Genomic DNA, 24,740 nt, shown 5'->3' with positions numbered 1-24,740 from the left:
ATCTTCATTAGCATGCTGACTGGTATAATATTTACCGTTAAGGTGAGACATCAGACAGGATTGAACCACCAGGCCCCTCTGTGATACTCTGCGCAATTCCATGGCAGTTGTCATTGTCCGCGCCCATGGCTGTAAAGGGGAACCCCTTGCTGTACGACAGAGAGTCACCTGCAGTGCTCTTGGTATCGTACTTATCTTAGATCAGATTATACTTACCTGGGGAGAGTTTGAAATCTGTATACCTTGCCCATGCTGTCTTGTTATCCCAGTCCTCCAGATCCACTCGTAGCTCCCATGTTCCTTGTGAATTATCAGACGTCAGAGTCATCAAGTTGTCGTTGCCCAACCAGAACTCACCGGACAGATCGCCAAAACCAGACTGGTACTCGGCCCTGTTGCGCCAAAAAACCACGCTGCCATCTTGTCGCCTCTGGAACACGATCCATCCCCCGCCATCGGTTTCCATGTCACAGTAGACACGAAGACTGCCATTGTCGAATCCCTCTGGGTAGATTGTGTAGACACCGCTTAAAAGACACCCGGCATCTAATCGCAACTTGCAACTAAGGTTGCGACTCAGGGAGCAATCACTCAGTGAGTAGATAGGTGTGTCCTCATCTGCATCATAGTACAAACTCCCCAGAGTTGCACTGAAGTTTCCTGGATGCTCATTCCTTGTAGCCTGGTTTATCTCGCACAGTTTAGTGCTTTTGTCAAAGTTAAAAGACATGAAGTGCATATCCATGCTGCATTCCCGTCCGCAGATGATGGCAGATCGCACAGTTTTGTTCAGGTATGTAAAGCCTCTTAGGGCACGGTTTTCTGCAGCGTGAAACGTGCGCGCACCTTTGCCGGTATCGCATGCATGTTCAAATCCGGAGACAGCCGTTAACGCCCCCAAAGATATGACGTAGGCAATGTGAAACATTTGAAAAACAGTGATTTGTTTTTCCATATTTTTGTAGTCGGTCGCCAAGTGTTGGCTTATCAGAGATTAAACACTGATGTTTAATGCTACATTGCGAGTTAAACAAAATAACCAATTTAGAGACGAAGCTAGAGACGGTTAGCGTCCAATTGGCAATTCTTATTTCAAACTTGTTTCCCTAAAATTGCTGCTGAGCGACTTGTAATCATCGTCCAAACAAATACCAAATCAGTCGGGTTGCTGTGAGTCCAAAAACACTACTTCTTCACAGCAAGGCTTTACGAAGAGAACTGATTGTCCGTCCCGGCGGTGTCTTCGCTTTTTATCTGCGGTTAGTCGTAATCAAATCGGACCGTGATGTTAATAAGGGAATAAATGTGTGCTCCGGAGGTTTTTATCACTCGTTTAATACCGCTTAGAGTCTGGGTGCTGATAATTACCCGAGCCGGAGGCGAGGGTAATTATCAGCACCCAGACTCTAAGCGGTATTAAACAGAGTGATAAATACCGACCGAGCACATATTTATTCCCATTCATAAATACCTTATCCGTAAAACAATATCAAATAATTCGTTCAAAAAATCCCGATTTTGTTCAACAAGTTCACTTCATGCTTTTTGAAACATCCCTTTAGCAAAATAATGGAGTGTTCAGCTGGCGAGTAAGATGTAAACAACCCTTTTATGGAGATTGACGCGCGCGTAACATGTTCTGCGCGATGTCACGCAGAACGCACCTGGGGCGTTGCGTTTTGAATTTAGAACTATGAAATTCTGACTCGCTTGTAGTGTTGCGCATGCCTACGTGAGGATTGTGAACGTTCAACCAATGAAACGGTAAGAGGCACTGGATTTTTAGGAGTCCACATTTTATTGTTACACTGGAAAAGTGTTTAAGACCAGCTAGCCATGTCTTTATCATCCGTTTAAGACCGGCCACGTGACGGACTCTCGACCAATAGGAATAGCTAAACTGTCTGAGGTATTTATGAATATCTATTCTAGGGCTGCTGTCAGAATTGAGCTGGTTTATATGCCGAACAATACCTGTTGTTCTGTCATCCAGTTTTACTGTAGTCAGTCTGGCCTTGATTTTCGTCGTTTTAATTTAGCACCCATCAATTTTATGCTGGATTAAACCTGTCTTTGATACAACGTACGGCTTACGTTAATTTTGTTGCTGTAAACGATGTTATAGCGGGCATGCAATATTGCATTCTGTGTGACAGCTTCGGTATAAAATGACGACCAATAAATTTGCTTTTTACACAGTACACTATAACGATACAGGGTTTTATTAAAGCGCCCTTTTTTCACCGTTTTAACCCTCAAGGGGCCGGGGCCGAATCCGCCCCCAACTTTTTCCGCGATAGCTTTGATTTTTTTTCGTGTCCCGAGTTGTTCTGACTTTTAAGCCTCGAGCCTCGTAGTACAGGCAAAATACTTTTGAGTGAACCTCAAACAAATTGCAACAGAATTTTTTTCACGACAGTGCATTTCTATAAGATCCCTAAAATGACATACTAAAAGTCTTAAGAAATCCAGGTGGTGGAAGTATGCCTAATTTGCATAAATCCAAAATGGCCGCATATTTTAGGACTTTAATTCGCATTGATTTTGGTCATATTTCATATACTAGGTAGCTTTATGAGGTATTTTAAACAACAATTTCAGTCCTTTTACATTGATTTACTCATTATTCTTTGACATTAGTACCTTTGACATTCATTTTCTGCAGCGTGAAACGTGCGCACACCTTGGCCGGTAGGAAAAGAATGCTCAAATCCGAAGACAGCCGTTAACGCCCCCATATATATGACGTAGATCATGTGAAACATTTGAGAAACAGTGATTTGTTTTTCCATACTTTTGTTGTGATCAGTTGCCCAGTGTTGACTGTTCAGTGATTAAAAACATTGATAGTGGATACTATATGCGAGTTTAACAGAGTTTAACAATTTTAGAGACGAACTTTTTAAAGTGTTAAAACACGATGCGATTAAAGTAGCAATCTTATTCCAAATTTCGCAAAAACTCGCATGTAAGACTGCCAACCGCTCTCAGACGGGGTGTTTACCAAAAACACTACTTCTCCACAGCAAGGCTATACGAAGAGAATGGACTTGCAGACCCTGGTCTACGCTTATATGTCGACGGTATCTTGTAATTAAATCGGACGCGTGATATTAAACTCTATACCATGGCTGTTAGTCTGAATTGAACAATGAGGTAGATTGGCCGCACGCTTCCATTAAATAGCTACGGTGGCCCACAACTGTCACGGCAAAAGCAAAAGCGCCGCGGCAAGTGCAACAGCGCCGCGGCAAGCGCAACAGCGCCACGGCAAGCGCAAAAGCGCCACGGCAAAAGAAAAAGCGCCACGGCAAAAGAAAAAGCGCCGCGGCAAAAGAAAAAGCGCCACGGCAAAACAAAAAGCGCCGCGGCAAAAGAAAAAGCGCCACGGCAAAACAAAAAGCGCCGCGGCAAGCGCAAAAGCGTCACGGCAAGCGCAAAAGCGCCACGGCAAGCGCAAAAGCGCCACGGCGAAAGCAAAAGCGCCACGGCGAAAGCAAAAGCGCCACGGGTTTATTGGGAAGGGGCGTAATCAAACATGCCGCTACAACATCAAAAATAAAATGGGAAGGAGAATGGCCGCCACCAGGAATTCTTATTAAGCACAGAATTTAATTCTTTAAGAAGTGATTTTATGGCTGAGAAAATAGCAAGGCCAAGGAAAACCGGTCAGGAAATAAATCGTCGATATTAATTTGTTGTAGGATAATTATTATTCCAAGAGAGTTGCTGCCGTGAATCAGAGTTTATAAAGGAGTGGGACTCACTATCAGCACCATCAGGGCCGTTCCTCATTTCTTTACATTTCGTGGGATGCAAACAATTACGAGGACGGGAGGCTCTGTGAGCTGATGCATTGTTTTGAAGAGTTTTTTTTCCTTCCGACTAGCATGCAGAGAAGAGTTCCGTTAATTTGAGACTTAGTTCACCCATGGGCGTCGCGAGGGGGGCAAGGGGGCGCTCCCCCCCCCCCGAATAGCACACAAAAAAGGAAGGGGAAAAAAAGAGAAAAAAAGAAAAGAAAAAGAGGCGCGAAGTCATAGTGGTGTAAATTGAATGAGTTGGGGGGGGGGGGAGCAAAATGTCCCTGCCCCCGTTTAAAACTGAGAAATCGAGAATTTGTTCAGAAATACAACAATTTTTTGGGAAAAATATGTTTTGCCCCCTCTAGAAAAAAATCCTGGCGACGCCCATGAGTTCACCGGTGTGTATACCAGTGTAGGCACACAATTGAGCTGCCCAGAGTTTGGATATAGAATAAGAAAGAAAGAAATTAACTCAGAACCTAGAACTCATTGGCCCACCCACCCCCGGCTCAAGAAACCAAGAAGCCGAACAAGACCTCATGATGCTTAGCGATAGCGATGATGAGTTGCCCTGTGGACAGTCTTCCACATCCTCGCAGAATCAGCCTGCAGGGCAAAAAGAGGGCTTGTTTCCGGCATCAAAGAGTTCCGTATTCACTCGAAACAAAGCAAACGGCTCTTTTCAGAGCCACCAAATTTTCATAGAAGAGCTTAGAACTGTGCATCTCAACGATAACACTTCTCCTTTGTTTAGTGTCTCTCCCTTACCCCCCCCCTTTTTAAGTTAATTTATTTCTTTCTTATTCTATATCCAAAGTCTTCGCCTGTGTTACGTTCCTTACATGAAATCCACCACCTAACCTCCTCTGTCGAAAGCGTTGCAACTGTCTAATAGAACGATCCATTTCTCGATTTGTGAGTTATCTTCAACTCAGTCATGTTTATTGGGAAGGGGCGTAATCATACATGCCGCCACTACATCTAAAATTAAATGGAAAGGAGTATGGCCGCCACCATGAATTGAGAAGTGATTTTATGGCTGAGAAAATAGCAAGGAAAACCGGTCAGTGCAAGCAACGTTCAGCGAAGAGTTTTGAAATTCCCGCTCTCTGGGAATTTCTAACCTAATGGGCCCGCGGGCGAGTTACGTGTTGACAAGCCTTACCCACCCACTGCCGCAGCCCTGCAGGAGAGCTTTAATCGACTTCCTAGATGTGTATGATATACTGAAAAAGAAAAAAAATTAACTCATACACTCTGGGCAGCTCACTTGCATGCCTACACTGGTATACACACCTGTGAAAAAAAGGCTTAAATTAACGGAACTCTTCTCTGCATGCTAGTTGGAAGGGGAAAAAATGTCTTCAAAAATGCATCAGCTCATAGAGCCTCCCGTCCTCGTAATTGTTTGCATCCCACGAAATGTAAAGAAATGAGGAACGGCTCTGATGGTGCTGATATAGCGAGTCCTACTTTCCCTCTCCTTTATAAACTCTGATTCACGGCAGGAACTCTCTTGGAATAATCTTGGATTTATCAGTCCCTGAACGTTGCTTCACTGACCGGTTTTCCTTGCTATTTTCTCAGCCATAAAATCACTTCTCAAAGAATTAAATTCTGTGCTTAATAAGAATTCCTGGTGGCGGCCATTCTCCTTCCCATTTTATTTTTGGTGTAGTAGCGGCATGTATGATTACGCCCCTTCCCAATAAACCCGTGGCGCTAGTTTGCTTTCGCCGTGGCGCTTTTGCTTTCGCCGTGGCGCTTTTGCTTTCGCCGTGGCGCTTTTGCGCTTGCCGTGGCGCTTTTGCGCTTGCCGTGACGCTTTTGCGCTTGCCGCGGCGCTTTTTGTTTTGCCGTGGCGCTTTTTCTTTTGCCGCGGCGCTTTTTGTTTTGCCGTGGCGCTTTTTCTTTTGCCGTGGCGCTTTTGCGCTTGCCGTGGCGCTGTTGCGCTTGCCGCGGCGCTGTTGCGCTTGCCGCGGCGCTTTTGCGCTTGCCGTGGCGCTTTTGCTTTTGCCGTGACAGTTGTGGGCCACCGTAAATAGCCGTCTTTACTCTCACCCATCAACCTTATGCTCGATTAAACCTGTCTTTGATACAACGCACGTCTTTTAAGTAACATTTGAGGCTTTGCATAGTGGAGACTAAATAATGAAAGGTTTGTGGAAACACCATGTGAGAATAATTTCTCAACTAAGAGAATGGTTCTGAAAAAGAACCAGAGGTATAAACTCGACGTTCCGGTCAGTATGTACGTCTTTTATTAATAAAATAAAAACACGAACCCCCCTTTTCAACGCTTAAAAATTATACCGCTAATATCTATAGCTATTCCAAGCGGGTGAATCTTTATTGAGTTAATAAGCGCCGCTTTTTCGTTTTGTCCACAGCGACTGATTGTTTGACTGCCACAATAAGAACACGGGCCGAAACTTGCATTCGTGAAAAAGGCTACCAAGAGGGCAGAGACAGAGCAGAGCAGCACAGTAAACATCTAAGAAGTTAAACAAACAGTCCTTTTCTGGACCAATACCGAAAGGGATAGATGACCATTGTTTCATAAATAAGCAGCAAACCCCTCCCCCCCCAAAAAAAAAAACCCAGATAGAGATAAAAAAATTATTAAAACATTAAAGGAATTAAAACTACCCTCACCCCAAATCCATTCCATTCCTGACAAATGACAATTGAGACCGTGGACAGACTGAAAAAAAATCGGCACTTTTTTAAATGGCCATAGCTCAATCAATATTTACCCGATGGGAGATATATTTTTTCGTTGTTGCAAAGCAAATAAGTTGTACTCTTTAAATATGTATCGATAATTGCGAGGTATTGTTTGCTAAATGCTGTGAAAAAGAGGGAGCTGATAGGTTTCGGTTTTATTGAGGTACTTTGTATTTAAAGAATGGCAACAGCTGTAGTGTCGATTCTGCAATGTCAAGAGTCGGCCTACAGTAAATATGATATTGCTAATGAATTAATGCTTCAGGATCGCCAGAACCAAAGATTTTCAGAAAAAGAAAACAAATCAGAAAATTTCGCGGGTTTTTTTTTCGTTCTTTTAAATAAAATGTAATGTTGCGCCTTTGCCCATTAGGCTACACTTGTTTTCAGTCTTATTATTTGAAGGGTATTTCATGTTTTTTTTGTGATAAACTTAAGGCTGTAAAGCAAAACAATTACTGAAATAAAGCCTGAGTAAAGGAAGCAAGATATAAAACCAAAAAGTAATAATGACTTGTATAGTGGTCTAAAAAACATTAATTTTGATCTTGATTCAATACATGTACGCCTGATGTGTACGTTTTCCTCATCAACTTGTGGCATTCTCATCGTGCACGCTCTGTATCCGGTTTGTATGTTTGACGTCACGTCAGTTTAAACCACGCCCACTGCTCGTTAAGCAGCTATGGGGCATTGGAACCGGAAATGAACGCAACTTGAGTGTTTATCCAATGGGCGCTATGGGCCGTATTCACGAGTTGGCCATTTTTTTTCGAGTTCCCTGAATGTATTTCATTATTGAGCTATAGTCCATCATTTGCAGCCATCCGAAAAAGTAACTGGCGTATTATTGTTGAAAAACATACTTGGTTGAAAGATAGTAAGTGGACTAAACTCCCTGTGAAATTAATCTTTCTGGCAAGCTATCATTTTGAAGTAATCAATGAAAGAAGGCCTTTCCAACGGTGCGTCTTAAGATGCACCGTAGGAAATTTTAAAGTAGTAGTTCGTTTTGTTATTCGGCGCAGCGCGCGCAAGCATTGGCTCGACGCACAGGCTAGGCGCGCGCGGTTGCTATAATTCGTCGGATCCACTGATCTCTATATAAAGACTGGATAGCGGATATGCATACAACATTCACACAGTAGACTTTGCATATTGACCAATTCGCCCCCGGTCTCACGAAGGTGGCCGCGTATAATACGAACGTTCTACGCGTATATACGCGCGCGTTGTATCAACAGTTGACGCGCATTTTGGTCACGTACACGTATTATGATGTTCTAAAAGGAACACATTTTCGTAGTGATTATTATTTCAAAAACGCCGAAAAAGTGATTTGCGGCATTATAAAAGTAACCACTACGTTAGAAAAATTGTAGTGAACCTTGGTCAGTTGGTCAGTGGTGGTGGCCAAAATATAAGTCAAGTGAGCCGCGACGTTACAAAAGAAATCAAGCTGTCTATAAAGACGGCAACTTGTCCTTTATAGATCACCAGCCGGTCTCACCAATATGGCGTCGAATTCGTACATTGTGCGGCTCTTTATTAGCTATCCAGTCTTTATATAGAGATCAGTGGTCGGATCAGTGCGCGACATCGCGTATAGCTGCAATTCAAAATAATTCAAAACATGATTCAGCAACTTTTGATTTGAAATTGAGATCCTAGAATGGTGTTTTTCTCGGAATATACAGCTGAAGCTGTACTGAAACTTCATCAGGTTAGTTGAACACTTTTGTTGCTTCAAACGAACAAAATGCACAAATTACAAATGATAGACTATATCTTTAATTGTTAACTGTTGAATGGGATGGCGCAAGACAATGTATGCAGGCTTATTTTACTGTCATTTTTTTTTTAATCTGGCTTTAAACATTAGGGAACATAAGGGAAGCTGACTGGAATTAATTAGTAATTAAGTTGCTCCCATTTCTCTTCACAAGTTCCAAAAATAAAGATTTTACCTCACTCTCAATCCATTATGGCCGACTCGTGAATAAGGCTCATATCTCGTTGGTGCGCTCGCTTGTATGACGAAGTCACTAACGTACCGGGTTGATGAGTTTTAATAACATATCAATATTCATGTCAATATCGAGTGACAATAACATAACCACACCATTTTCGTGACATTGTGGAGTGTACATGGCACTGCAGAGTTTCTGATTAATAGCACATCAATACTCATGACAATATCGAGTGACAGTGACCTATAAATAAATTTTCAAGAAATACAGTGAAATCTAGTGATTTGTTCACTAAGCAAACAGTTTGGCAATTTATTCGACGTGGCAAAATACAATCGGAGAATTGAAAATTCACTCAACCATTAATTTGTATTTAAACATAGCTTCCCAGGTTGATATGACTATCTTTCTAAATTAATTTAGATAAATCAAATTCAAATATTTACACTTCGATCAACGTGGACTAAATTTGATCACTCAAAAGCCGTTAGTCCGACTGCTGGTAATGTCTCCTCTTTATACTTGTGCCTAGACTAGTCGCTCTAACCGAGAAACGACTAGTCTAGGAACAAGTCGTTAAAGAGGTAAACGATTTTTCCTTTTTACCCTTCAGAGTTTGATCGTACAGTGCAGTGCATTAAGCGATAAATCTCATTGTTTAATATCAACGATCATTGTTTATTGCTACTTGTATTCCCAAAGATTCGCAAATTCTTATAATAAAGGTTTTCCCGGTTAATTTAACACTTGTTTCACACAAATTCCCAATATATCGATACTCTAATTTCGTCCCCGATCATTGCCCAGCTCAATTCTCAATTTGAATGTCAAAAAAACACCACTAGATTTCATTTAAGCTTCAGTATTATAGTAAATATTTACTTCTAAATGAAAGTAGTTAGCTGTAAGTTTTGCTCTTTTTGACAATAATTTTAACATTAGAATCAGGAATAGAAGTTTCACAATATGCTCTTTGCTTAGCACATGGAAATGAAGCATTAAGATCAAACACTTTCGTCATGTTGCTCTTTGATATAATGAATAAAATAACAGAAATAAGGTATTTCAATCAAAGAGAAACATTACGAAGGTGTATGACCTTAATGCTTAGTGTCCATGCCATAAGTAAAGTGCAGATTGTGAAATGTCTATTCCTGACTGTAATGTTACTGATTGTGAAACACAAAAATAAAATTCAAACATTACAGCTAACTACTTTTATTAATACATATAAGGAAATATATGTTGAAATTATCATTGTTTTAATGCGAACAAAATTATTCTTCACATAAGTCTAAAGATTGGGCGCATTTTCTAATCGTATGCAATTTAAGTCACCAGAAACAAAATGTAATGACAACAACATTAAAACGAATGACAAAGAACGAATTTGCTTTTTCAATTCAACGCCGATTGCTACATTAGACGAATTTCACAAATTTAGGACGAATCGTTATGCCAAAACTTTGAATTATACTGAACCTTAAATGAAATCTAGTGGTAGCTTTCTGAAATTCAAATTGAGGAATTGAGCTTGGCGATGTGCGAGGACGAAATTAAAATATCGATATAGGGAATTCGTGTAAAACAAATGTTAAACTAACCGGGCAAACCTATATATCTGCAAAGTATACGTTATCAGACAAGTTATCAGACTAATTGCGTAAGTTTAAAACAAAAGGGTAAAATAGTATTTAACAAGCTGATTAATATTAAAAGTAATTAAGTTAATCTCTGAAGGAATACAGTGCAATCTACCAAGCAAACAATCCGACAATCTATTGTAGTGGCAAAATAAAATCGGAAAATAGAAATTTCCCACAACCTTTTATTTGTATTTTAACAAAGCTTCCAATATTTATATACCTTTCTAAATTAACATACAGAAACGAAATTCAAATATGTACACTTCGATGAACGTGGACTTAATTTGATAACTCAAAAGAAGTCAGTCCGATTGCCGGTAGTGTCTGCTCTTTATACTTGTGCCCACTAGTCGCAATTATCGAGCATCGACTAGTCTAGGAACAAGTCGTTAAAGAGGTATAAGGAGTTTTACTTTTTACCTTTCTGAGTTTCATCGCACAGTGTAGTGCCAAACAAATCAAGCGATAATTATCATAGCTAAAATATCAACGATTATTGTTAACTACTACTTTTATTCCCATAGAGTTAGAATCCAATCCATTCCACTGAGAGTAGAGAGAGATGTTTTTAAGAACTCAGGCTCTCATTTTTACATTCCAGTATTTTTTTCACTCCAAAAATGTTGTTACCCGATTTTCAGTGAGTGAAAGAATACAAAATTACTCTTTAGAAATAATGATTCGAAATTCAAGACCACAATTACGTCAATGCAACATCAATAACGATCGACCGACTGCAAAGGATTACAAGTCTAATATTTACAATAGATTGAGAATCAGAATGTGAATCGAAGCACAGCTCTAAGCTGTCTCATAATAGGGCTGTGCCGAATATACCGATATTTGAATACTCGATCATTCACCAAATATCCGAATAGCATATATTTTTTTCATTCAAATATTCAAAACTTGTGTGTGGCCTTGAGGAGGTGATGAAAAGCAATGATGTCATTTATTTGAATTGTAGAAGTTGCGTGGTTTTATGTTTGTCGATATGCCACACATTAATGATTTGAGAGCTTCTGTAAGAAGTATTACCTCAAATTTCTTAACATCTGTCAACTATCAACGTATCCACTACTCGGAAATATGTAATTTCGACAAGCACAGGTGCATGCAAAACCCGAATGGCGGTCATTAATAAAGCTGGCGGGAGCATGTAAAACTTGATCCACACATTTCGAATTTTTAAGAAGCTGATTAATATTCAAAGTGATTAAGTTAATCTCTGAAGGAATACAGTGCAATCTACCAAGCAAACAATCTGACAATCTTTTCTAGTGGCAAAATAAACTCGGATAATCGAAACATACACACAACCATTCATTTGTATTTCAACATAGCTTCCCATTTCTGAAGTAATACACACAAACGAAATTCAAATATTTACACTTCGATCAACGTTGACTAAATTTGATAACTCAAAAGCAGTTCGTCCGATTGCCGGTAATGTCTGTTACCGAGTATCGACATTGTAGTGCATTAATTATAGAGATAAACATCATAGTTAAATATCAACGATTGGTGTTTATTGCTACTTTTATTCCCAAATAGTTAGAATTCAATCCATTTCACTAAAAGCAGAGATAGTCAGGTGGCATATGGTCGGAATCGTGACCGACTGGTCCAAAGCACCAAACTTGGCAGATAGATTCTTATAGCCCTAGAGAAGATATTTAAAAGGGGTGACACCTGAAATTCTTTTGGGAAGGGTGCCTAATTTGCATAAATCGTTAATCCCTGCCGTGTAATATATTTATTCCCATATTTGGGTATATTTCTATTTTTTTATTTTTTTGAAAAGTGTATTTTGGTGATTCTACTTGCATATTCTTACCTCAATAACATTTTGTAAAACATATAAGTGACTGAATAATTAGGAGGACATAGTAAAGAACCAAAATTGCTACTATTTTACCCTAAAGTTACGCGCATTTACCTTTTCTTCAGATATAATCAACTAGTCTCGCCAAACGTGAGTATTGATGAGCTTCAAATTGATGAGCTTCACAAAGTTACTTACTGGCATAGTTACCCTAACAAAAATAAGTGGGAAATCAAGTGAAAATTGATAACATCTTAATGTTTAGCCCAAAAGACCAAAAAAAGGGGAGAAAATGTGGTGTCCGTAAATTGGGCTAGTACGGGAAGGGTAACGTGGGGACTTGAACAAGTTCAACGAAATCCCCCTAAAAAAGAGATTATTGTTGTTTACAATCATTTTGTCTACGCCAAAACGTTTTCTCAACCATAATTTTGGGAATTTCCTTGAACTTGTTACAGTGTTCCTTGTTAGGGAACCCTTCACCTACTTGTTAGCCCAATTTATGGACACCTCGTTTTTCCCAGTTTTTGTTTTCTGGGCTAAATATCACAATGTTATCATTGTTCACATGATTTTGCATAAGGTTTTAATATGGTAACTGTACCAGTAAGCTACTTGGTGAATTTGAAGTTCATCAATGCTGATGTTTGGCAAGACTAATTGATGATATCTGGAGACAAGGTAAATGCGCGCAATTTTAGGGCATAATAGTAGCCATTTTGGATCGTTACTATGTCCTCATAATTATTCAGTCACTTATATGCTTTGGAAAATGTTATTTAAGTAAGGATATGTAAGTAGAATCCCCAAAATACACTTTTCAAAAAATAAAAAAATAAAAATATACCCAAATATGGGAATAAATATATTACACGACAGGGATTAACGATTTATGCAAATTAGGCACCCTTCCCAAAAGAATTTCAGGTGTCACCCCTTCTAAATATCTTCTCTAGGTCTGTAAGAATCTATCTGCCAAGTTTGGTGCTTTGGACCAGTCGGTCACGATCTTGACGAAAATTAGATCTAAGCCACCTGACTAAGAAAGATGTTTCAAATTTACCATCAACCCGATGGAGTTTACGCTGAAGTAATGTCTTTGTCCGAACTCAGGTTTTCATTTTTACATTCCGGTATTTGTTTTGCTTAAAATATTTTGCTTCCCCCTTTCAGTGAGTGATAGAAAACACAATCACTCTTTAGAAAAAAATGATTCGAAATTCAAGACCACAATTATTTCAATTCAACATCAATAACGATCGACCGACTACAAAGCATTACAAGTCTAATATTTACAAATAGATATAGAATCAAAATGTGAATCGAATATACCGATATTCAAATGCTTGATCATTCACAGAATATCCGAATAGCATTTTTCAATCAAATATTGCAAAAATTGTGTAATCAAAGCTAATTTCTGAGGGAATAAAGTGCAATCCACTAAGCAAACAATCTGACAATCGTATCTAGTGGCAAAATATAAGCGGAGAATCGAAATTTCATACAACCATTCATTTGTAGTTTAACATATAGCTCCCCGTATTTATATACCTTTGTAAATTAACATACATAACAAAAGTACACGTTTAATGAGGACTACATTTTTATAACTCGAAAAGACTTAAGTCCGATTGCCAGTAATGTCTGATCTTTATACTTGTGCCTAGACTAGTCGCAGTTACCGAGTATCAACTAGTCTAGGAACAAGTTGTAAAAGAGGTAAATTTTACCTTTTTTACCTTTTAGCGATTATCGCAGAGTGTAGTGCATTAAGCGATAAATATCAAAGTTGAATATCAACGATTATTTTTTATTGCTACTCACAAAAAGAGTAATATTTCACTGAAAGTAGAGAAATATGTTTAAACTGTACCATCGATCCAATAGAGTTTTCACTTCCCAAATGTCTTTTTCAATTTCAGGTTTTCACTTTTACATTCCAGTATTTTTTTCACTCAAAATATTTTGTTTTCCGCTTTCAGTGAGTGATAGAATACACAATCACTATAAACAAATAATGATTCAAACTGCAAAACCACGTTTAAGTCAATTCAACATGAATAACGATCGACCGACAGCAAATCATTACGAGTCAAAGCTGACAGGGCTTTGCTATACTCGATCATTCGCAGCATATCCGAATAACATATTTTTCAATCAAATAATCCAAAAACTGTTTGTGGCATTGAGGAGGTGATTAAAAAAATCAATAAAAAACAGATGTTACATGTTTGAATTGCAGAAATTGCGTGGTTTTGTTGTTTGTTCATGCCCCACTTTCATGATTGGAGAGATTCTTTGAGAAGTTCTAGCTCAAATTTCATCTTGTACATCTAATAATTATCAACCTATCTACTACTCTAAAATATGTAATTTGGACAAGCGCAGGCGCATGCAAAACCCAAATGGCGGCCATGAATTAATGTAAGACTTGATCAATACCTTTCGAATTTTGGAATGTTAAAAGCTGGAATAATTGAATGCAATGTACTAAAAGAAGTCTTACTTGCGGATAATTCCGCCTAAAATGATAATCAATCTACTAAATTGTCAATTAAGACTTCAAAAGATTCATACAAATTCTTTTTTCATCGCATTTTCAAATATAGAAAGTAAAGTACTCGTTGAGAAAATGTACATCCAGACACAAAATGCTCTTTTATCTAACTTTAAAGACATGTTGTTCTTCGTTCGTAGTTTGCTTAAATAATATTTTCCATGAGATTTATTTTACGTATCTAATTGCTTATAATGGGTTTTCATGCTGCTCAAACACATTTTTTATTCGGATTCGCAGATCTTATAGTCAAATCCGTCCAGCAACATTGATGCACTTCCAATGTTTCATTTCGTCTTTTGTCAGACAATTTCGAATTCAGTTCAAACAAAGTCAAACAATGAATACACTCTTGCTATCTTGTTTTTTCTTAGATAGTGTATTTTTTTCTTACTTTTTTGTTCTGTTTTCCTTTGGTCAGTTTTGTTCTGTTCTGCTTGGTTTGGATTTTTGTTTTGTTTTGTTCTGTCTTGCTCTGTTTGTTTTTGTTTTACTTTGTTTTCCTTGTCTTGTCTTGTTTTTGTTTTGTTTAGTTACGTTTGTTGTTTTGTTTTACTCTCCTTTTTTTCTCTTCTTTTTGTTATTTTGTTTTGTTTGTTTTGTTGTTGTCTTTGTGTTTGTCTCAAGTATATGTGCGTTGTGTCTTCTGGTTTTTTTTAAATTTTTTAATTTTTTTTAATTTTTTTTTTTTATCCATTACTTTTTAGCATTTTATATATCTATATATGCATATATCCAATGAAATCATCTCCTATCACATAATTCACAGTGCTCGTTTCATCCCTATATACATATAATTTGTTTTTAGTTTGTTTTTATATCATCAATATATATTTTTTATAATGTTTCTTTTTGATCATATATGTGTATATATATATATATATATATATATATATATTTTTTTTTTTTTAATTGTATAATATTTTTTAACCAGTCCTGTAATTGGCAGTTTGTTCTGCTGTTGGATGTGGATAATAAATAAATAAATAAATAAAAGTTTTCGACCCGGAGTATTCGATTTCGTCTCGTCGACGCCGAATCGTGTGGTTCAGAAATCAAAAACGTCTAATGCCACACAAGTTTAACATAATTATCATTATGCTTTGTAGTGATATCTCCAGGGACATATAGGCCTCAAATAACAATAAGTCTTTCTTTCCTTATTTCTTCTGAAATGTGCGAAAATGTATTGTGCTTGGGGATACAAGGAAAATTCTTCGAAACACACCAGACGAATTTACTTTATACGACTTTTAATTTGATTGATAAAAGACGACTTTGAACTCTGACTGCTGCCATTCTGCAACAGCCTCGACGAATTTGATCATTATTAATGACGAATATTCTGGACCCGGTGACTAAAGAGGGTGACCAAACTTTGAAATGGAGTGATAAATTACTAAATACGTTTTGGTAAAAGCGTATTTTTTTTTCAAGGACGAAATTGAATGTTAGTGTTCAACTTGGTGACTTTGAATAAAAATGTTTTAAACCAGCCGGGAAAACCTATATTAGATGTTTACGCATGATGCAACTTTTTGACAATGAAAAATTGCCAAAAAAAAAAAAAAAAATCTAGGCCTAGTTAACTTTGACTATAACAGTCCAAGTATGCACCCGGCTGACCCAAACTGTAGTCAGCTCGGTACAAGTTTGACCTTTTTTTGCAATCAAATCTAGCTAGGTCTTTGTACATGTGTTTTTTAAACTCAAGTTATACCATTCGGTAATTGTCTTTAAAAAACGTTATTCATGTTATTTGAGGAGGGAAATGGGCGGAAATCCGAGAGATTAATTGAGGCCCGTTTCTCGTATTTTCATGCCGCATGTTTTCAGGGAATAAGGAAAGAGGTGCCATGTGTACCATGAAATACCCATGTCGTCATTAGCATGCTGACTGGGATAATATTGACCGTTAAGGTGAGACATAAAACAGGAGTTGAACCACCAGGCCCCTCTGTGATAACGCGCGCAGTTGTATGGCCAGTTGTCATTATCCGCGTCCAAAGCTGAAAAGGGGAACCCCTTGCTGTACTCCAGAGAGTCACCTGCAGTGCTCTTGGAATCGTACTTATCGTAGCTCAGATTATACTTACCCAGGGAGAGCTTGAAATCTGTGTACCTTGCCCATGCTGTTTTGTTATCCCAGTCCTCCAGATCCACTCGTAGCTCCCATGTTCCTTGTGAATCATCAGCCGTCAGAGTCGCCAAGTTGTCGTTGCCCAACCAGAACTCCCCGGACAGATTGCCAAAGCCAGACTGGTAGGCGGCCCAGTTACGCCAAAAGTCCAAGCTGCCATCTTGTCGCCTCTGAAACACGATCCATCCCCCGCCGTCGGTTTCCATGTCACAGTAGACGCGAAGACCGCCATTACCGAATCCCTCTGGGTTGATAGTGTAGACACCGCTTGAACGACACCCGGCATCTAAGAGCATCTTGCAACTTCTGTAGCGATTCAAGCAGCAATCACTCAGTGAGTAGAGAGGTGTCTCCTCATCTCCATCATAGTACAAACTCCCCAGAGTTGCACTGAAGTTTCCAGGATGCTCATTCCTTGTAGCCTGGTTTATCTCGCACAGGTTAGTGCCTTCGTCAAAGTTAAAAGACATGCAGTGCATATCCATGCTGCATTCCCGTCCGCACATGATGGCAGATCGCGCAGTTTTGTTCAGGTGTGTAAAGCCTCTTAGGGCGCGATTTTCTGCAGCGTAAAACGTGCGAGTTTCAAGGCCGACAGCACATGAATGTTCAAATCTGAAGGCAACGGCCGTTAACGCTCCCAATGATATGACATAAGAAAAAAATTCAAAAACAGTGATTTGATTTTCCATGTTTTTGTTGTGATCGGTCTTGTAGTGTTGGCTATTCAGCGATTGAACACTGATGGTAGATACCACGTGCGAGTTCAACAATTAACGAATTTAGAGATGTTAACACAGTTCTGGTGTGTGCACACCAGTTTTTATCGGTTGCTGTGTGATACCATTCGGCACCCCAGACTCAAGAATCATTGAGTTTCAAGAACAAACGTCTGAGTGCAGAAGATGCAATGTAAAACAGAAAATTTCGGATGTCCGCGCTCGCCTATAGTAATAAGGGGCTCGTCTTATTCAAAAGTTGGTTCTTAAGACTGTTAAAGTGTGACTGGTGACTGGTATGATCGTCGAAACAGATGTAATACAATTAAGCAAAACTCACATGTAAGACTGCCAAATGTTTTCAGAAAAGAGTGTTTACCAAAATCACTGCTTCTTGGTAACAAGTCTTTTATACGAAGATAATAGGTTGGTGGACCGCCGCCTTCGCTTATTATGTCCACGGTAACTCTTAATTAAAGTAGACGCTTGGCTTTCATTTTTGTTCCAGGGCTGTTCTACGGTTTCATTGGCCCAAACGTAACCATAATTTTACCAGACCGCGTACGATCGATTTTTGCTGCCTTCTCTATCGTTCACAAACATGCTCAATTCAACTGCTAGTGTTTTGATACCATTCTCCATCTACGTTTTGTTGTTGCTTTTTGTATCATGCTGCTAGGCAATAATGCACAATATTTTGGTCTTGCAGATTTGGTGTAAAATAATGGCTGCCTTCTTCTTTAATATTAAAAATAAAACTGCTGTAGCTGTAATTCTAGAATGTCAAAAGGTACAATGATTCTGATAAATACTTTTCATTAAAAGCTAGAAGATATTTTTTACGTGCCTATTTACAAATATAGCCTATTATTTCAAAGGATGTTTCATGGAGTTTTTGTAAAACCAAACTGTGAAGCAAATATTTACTAGGAGTAGCATAAGTAAAGGAGTCAGAAATAAAGCCAACAAGTGATAGGCATGGGCGTCGCTAGAATTTTTTGTAGAGGGGGCCAAGCACATTTTCCCCCGAAATCCCTGTACTTTTCTAGCATATATTCGATTCATCATTTTTCGAGGGGGAGGGGGGGGGGCAGGGACATTTCCCCCCACCCCCACCCCACCCCATTAAATTACAGCAATATGTCGTCGTGTCTCTATTTCTTTCTTTCCCCCCCCCCTTTTTTTTTGTTCTTCCGGGGGGAGGGGGGGGGGGGGGCAAGCGCCCCATTGACCTCCCCCCCCCATCGCGACGCCCTGTTGATAGGCCTAGCACATACAAATAATGAATGTTTATTAGTTCAATGGTAAAAACAAATTCATTATGTGACAAATGGAATGTTCCATTTCACGAGGCGATGCCGAGAGGAATAGAATATTCCATCTGTCACCGAGTGAAATTATCATATCATTGCACGAATGAAGAACTTTCATTATTTGTTTAGACAACTCCTAAATGGATCCTCGTCATTGGGTTGGTAATCTGTAAACTGGTACAATGAATGTACAGCATCAGAGCTATCAGAGCTGTGTGACAGCGCCACCGTGCGATGGAAGCTCTATTTGTGCGGCCGCGCCCTGCTTTGGGACGAGTATTTCAACGACACGTGATCAACGGCCAACCAATTAGAATAATAATGACGGGCATTCATTCAGGCATTTTATAAGAAGGGAAAAAATATGCGCTTGGCTGGTATCTTACATTATGTTTAAGACCTGTCTTATGTTTAAAACTGATCGGTCTTGCAGTGTTGGCTATTCAGCGATTAAACACTGATGGTAGATACTACGTGCGAGTTCATCAATTAACGAATTTAGAGATGTTAACACAGTTCTTCTTATAAATGTCGGGGACTACGTCAGCCGTCAAACATCTATCCGTGTGCACACCAGTTTTGATCGGTTGCTGTGTGATACCATTCAGCACCCCAGACTCAAGAATCATTGAGTTTCAAGAACATACGTCTGGGTGCATAAGATGCAAAGTAAAACAGAAAATCCCGGATGTCCGCGCTCGCCTATAGTGGTAAGGGGCTCGTCTCATTCAAAAGTTGGTTCTTAAGACTGTTTCAGTGAGACTGGTATGATCGTCGAAACAGATGTAATACAATTAAGCAAAACTCACATGTAAGACTGCTAAATGTTTTCAGAAAGAGTGTTTACCAAAATCACTGCTTCTCCGTAACAAGTCTTTCATACGAAGATAATAGGTTGGTGGACCGCCGCCTTCGCTCATTATGTCCACGGTAACTCTTAATTAAAGTAGACGCTTGGCTTTAATTTCTGTTCCTGGGCTGTTCTACGGTTTCGTTGGTTCAACCGTAACCATAATTTTATCAGACCGAGCGCGATCGATTTTTGCTGCCTTCTCTATCGTTCACAAACAAGTTCAATTCAACTTCGAGTGTTTTGATACCATTCTCGAGCTACGTTTTGTTGTTGCTTTTTGTAATTGCAGATTTGGTGTAAAATAATGGCTGCCTTCTTCTTTAATATTAAAAATAAAACTGCTGTAGCTGTAATTCTAGAATGTCTAAGGTACAATGATCCTGATAACTACTTTTCATTAAAAGCTAGAAGATTTTTTTTTACATGCCTATTTACAATTATAGCCTACTATTTCAAAGGATGTTTCATGACGTTTTGATTAAACCAACCTTCGAAGCAAATATTTACTTGGAAAAGCATAAGTAAAGGAGTAAGGAATAAAGACAACAAGTGATAGGCATGGGCGTCGCCAGGATTTTTTTGTAGAGGGGGTGTGGACGGTAATTCTGTCCCCCGGTAAAAGTGTCCGGGGGGACAGAATTACCTAGGTAAAAGTGTCCCCCCTGTCCCGTTAATTCTGTCCCCCTCCAGGTAATTCTGTCCCCTCCAGTTAATTCTGTCCCCCCTGGTTTTGCACGCATAAGTTGTTATATTGATGTTATTATAATGAATTCAGCCCACAGGGTATACATTTTTAGATTTTTCCACCCTTCATCAATGATTATCAATATGAAATTAACGTTCAGATGCTTATCAACCGATCTATGTTTCTGCAAGAAAGCAGAAAAGGCGCGCGTAGTAATACTCAACCTATCGCTAGCGCGCACGCCCTCCGTAGGTGCGGTGTCACGGTCTCACTTCTCCGGCGTGCTAGCTTCTCCGGGTGGATTCGACGGACCGTTGAGCACGTTACAGTGCACGTTACATGAGCACGATACATGCTGATGTGATGTGTCCGCTGAGCTTACTTTTCCTCGGGCTGTATTACCAAGCCTATTAATAACACAGTGAGGGACATCCAAGAATGTGTTATGTAACACATTCCGCATGGTCTTGCAAGCATTCTGATTTGTGTTCCCATGCAGCGTCATGCATGTGTGTGTGTTCGTGGAGGAACAATTAAGAACGAACTCCTTGGTCCGTGTTCCTTGCTCGTTCGAGTTCCATTTTGTCTTTATTTTTACAACCATGCTGCTTAAAATAAATGTGCATTTCAAGTTTTTTTTGGTTATTGGGAGTTGTGCGCGCCACGAATATTCTGGATTCGACTGGTACCCTGTAACCATGCATACAAATATCCTATGATATTACGTGCACCAGTACAACCCCGAAGAACTCAGCACACAAATAAAGCTGACGAAAATGTACACCACTGCGCAATTTTGTGCATGCGTGTTGAAGCGAAATTTCCCTTTCGGAGAAGCTAGCACGCCGGAGAAGTGAGACCGTGACAGCGGTACACTTGCGCACACGCCCACCATGCAAATCGCTCGCTCCCGAAGTCGTCATCAAAACGGGAGTTGTGCTTTGACGTAAGCACCATTCCCGGAATTTAGCAAGGCGCCGCGCAAAAACAGTTAATAACTTTACTAATATACAGTCTGGGTGCTAGACTTGTGACGTTGCACGGGGACACATTTACCAGGGGGGACACATTTAACGTCGTGCAGGGGGACAGATTTACCTAGAGGGGGACAGGTTTACCTAGGTAAAAGTGTCCCCCCGGACAGATTTATCGGGTCACGACCCGGTAAATCTGTCCGGGGGGACACATTTACCAGGGGGGACAGAATTACCTGCCACAGGGGCAAAGCACATGTTCCCCCAAAATCCCTGTACTTTTCTAGCTTATATTCGATTTAACATTTATCGAGGGGGCAGGGACATTTGCCTCCCCCCACCCCATTAAATTACAGCAATATGTCGTCGCGTCTCTTTTTTTTCCTCTCCCTTTGTTGGTGCTCTTCCAGGGGGAGGGGGCAAGGGCCCCCCTTGACCCCCTCGTGACGCCCATAGTGATAGGCCTGGCAAATACAAATAGTGAAAGTTAATAAGTTCAATGGTAAGAATATATTCATTAGGTGACAAATGAAAAGTTCCATTCCACGAGGCGATGCCGAGAGGAATAGAATATTCCATCTGTCACCGAGTGAAATTATCATGTCATTGCACGAATGAAGAACTTTCATTATTTGTTTAGACAACTCCTAAATCAATCCTCGTCATCGGGTTGGTAACCTGTAAGCTGGTACCATGAATGTACAGCATCAGATCTATCAGAGCTGTGTGACAGCGCCACCGGGCGATGGAAGCTCTATTTGTGCGGCCGCGCCCTGCTTTGGGACGAGTAGTTCAACGACACGTGATCAACGGCGAACCAATTAGAATAATAATTAGGGCAACCATTCAGGCATTTTATAAGAAGGGAATAAATATGTGCTACGCCGGTATCTAACATTATGTTTCAGACCGGTCTTATGTTTAAAACTGATCGGTCTTGCAGTGTTGGCTATTCAGCGATTGAACACTGATGGTAGATACTACGTGAGAGTTCAACAATCAACGAATTTAGAGATTTTAACCCAGTCTTTCTTATAGATGTCGGGGACTACGACAGCCGTCAAACATCTATCCGTGTGCACACCAGTTTTTATCGGTTGCTGTGTGATACCATTCAGCACCCCAGACTCAAGAATCATTGAGTTTCAAGAACATACGTCTGGGTGCAGAAGATGCAATGTAAAACAGAAAATCCCGGATGTCCGCGCTCGCCTATAGTGATAAGGGGCTCGTCTCATTCCAAAGTTGGTTCTTAAGACTGTTTCAGTGTGACTGGTGACTGGTATGATCGTCGAAACAGATGTAATACTATTAAGCAAAACTCACATGTAAGACCGCCAAATGTTTTCAGAAAGAGTGTTTTAACCGAAATCACTGCTACTCGGTAAAAAGTCTTTTATACGAAGATAATAGGTTGGTGGACCGCCGCCGTCGCTTATTATGTCCACGGTAACTCTTAATTAAAGTAGACGCTTGGCTTTCGTTTCTGTTCCTGGGCTGTTCTACGGTTTCGTTGGCCCAACCGTAACCATAATTTTATCAGACCGCGCGCGATCGATTTTTGCTGCCTTCTCTATCGTTTACATACATGCTCAATGCAACTTCTAGTGTTTTGATACCATTCTCGAGCTACGTTTTATTGTTGCTTTTTGTATCATACTGCTAGGCAATATCGCTCAATATTTTGGTCTTGCAGATTTAATGTAAAATAATGGCTGCCTTCTTCTTTAATATTAAAAATAAAACTGCTGTAGCTGTAATTCTAGAATGTCAAAGGTACAATGATTCTGATAAACACTTTTCATTAAAAGCCAGAAGATTGTTTTACGTGCCTATTTACAATTATAGCCTACTATTTCAAAAGATGTTTCATGGCGTTTTTGTTAAACCAAACTTCGAAGCAAATATTTGCTTGGAAAAGCATAATTAAAGGAGTAAGAAATAAAGCCAACAAGTGATAGGCATGGGCGTCGCCAGGATTTTTTGTAGTTGGGGCAAAGCACATTTCCCCCCGAAATCCCTGTACTTCTCCCAGCATGTTTTCGATTTATCATTTTTTGAGTGTGGGGGGGGGGGGGGGGGGGGGGGGGGGGCAGGGACATTTCCTCCCCCCCCAACCTTTAAAGTACAACAGCATGTCGTAACTTTTCTCTTTTTCTCTCCTTGTTTTTCCTGGGGGGGGGGGGGGTAAGCGCCCCCTTGCCCCCCCCCCCCCCCATCGCGACGCTCATGATGATAGGCCTAGCACATACAAATAGTGAATGTTATAAGTTCAATGGTAAAAACAAATTCATTAGGTGAGGATGGAATGTTCCATTCCACGAGGCGATGCCGAGAGGAATAGAATATTCCATCTGTCACCGAATGAAATTATTATGTCCATTATACGAATGAAGAACTTTCATTATTTGTTTAGACAACTCCTCAATCAATCCTCGTCATCGGGTTGGTAACCTGTAATCTGGTGCTGTGAATGTACAGCAACAGAGCTATCAGAGCTGTGTGACAGCGCCACCGGGCGATGGAAGCTCTATTTGTGTGGCCGCGCCCTGCTTTGGGACGAGAGGTTCAACGACACGTGATCAACGGCCAACCAATTAGAATAATAATTAGGGGCATCCATTCAGGCATTTTATAAGAAGGGAATAATAATATGTGCTTGGCCGATATCTGACACTATGTTTAAGTCCGGTATTATGTTGAAGAGTGGTCTTACACATAGTGTTAAATATCGGCCAAACACATATTTATTCTCTATCATAAATACCTTTTCAGTCAAAAAATCAAAACTGTTCTGTCACAAAGTCCAACGAAGTCAAACAAATTGTAAAATTTCAACGATTATTGATCAAAAAAATTCCTCAAGTTTCTTTCTTTCCTTTGGCAAAGAAACCTACATTTGATTGCAATAATGCAGTATTATCAGAATGTAATAGTTTATAAACTAAAATAATAACCAGAAAAAAAAGGAAGGAAGCTATTCTTCAAATTGAAAGTTATATTTATTGAAGAGTGTGTGTTTAAACATTATACCGTCACAATGATCTTCAAAAAAAAAAGATAATAAATAAACAAGTTAAACACAATACATCCATACTATAGAAATAAGGAGGTTTTTATCGCCACATCAAGAAACAGGAAATGAATTTGGTAAACAATTATTTGCTTGGTAGAAACAGCTGGTAACCTGTTTCTACTCTAAAGTGTCATGCAATGCAAATTGCTTGGGACTGGTATTCAGCTCATTCATGCTTAGCACACAAACTTGCCGAGCAAAATTTTCTAAAAAAAGCTCAATGAACTCGGATCCTGGTTTCGAGACATGCGTTTATATGTAAATATGTGCACGGTTAATAGTACATCTGCAAGTTATTACTGATGAGATGAGGTTTCTAGCGATCGTCAGTTTCATTTTACATTGGCTCCGTCAATGAAAACTTCTTCTTACTCATAATGCCGTCTAAAATATATTTATTTTAGTGTGATCAAAATAAACCTAATGGTATAAGAGTGGTGTGAAAA

General features: G+C 39.6%; 1 protein-coding gene across 1 annotated transcript; it reads right to left on the bottom strand.

The window, feature by feature from the left end:
• Positions 1-16,325: 16,325 nt before the first annotated feature.
• Positions 16,326-17,180, bottom strand: LOC119738088 (fibrinogen C domain-containing protein 1-like). Its single transcript, XM_038212822.1, has one exon. It carries the CDS (start codon positions 17,178-17,180, stop codon positions 16,326-16,328), a length of 855 nt encoding a protein of 284 aa, XP_038068750.1.
• Between the last annotated feature and the right edge of the window lie 7,560 nt (positions 17,181-24,740).

Source organism: Patiria miniata, unplaced genomic scaffold (genome assembly GCF_015706575.1).
Source record: "Patiria miniata isolate m_02_andy unplaced genomic scaffold, ASM1570657v1 HiC_scaffold_3, whole genome shotgun sequence".
Taxonomy (NCBI): domain Eukaryota; kingdom Metazoa; phylum Echinodermata; class Asteroidea; order Valvatida; family Asterinidae; genus Patiria; species Patiria miniata.
The sequence above is the reverse complement of the archived record's forward strand: the minus strand, read 5'-3'. Positions and strand labels throughout refer to the sequence as shown.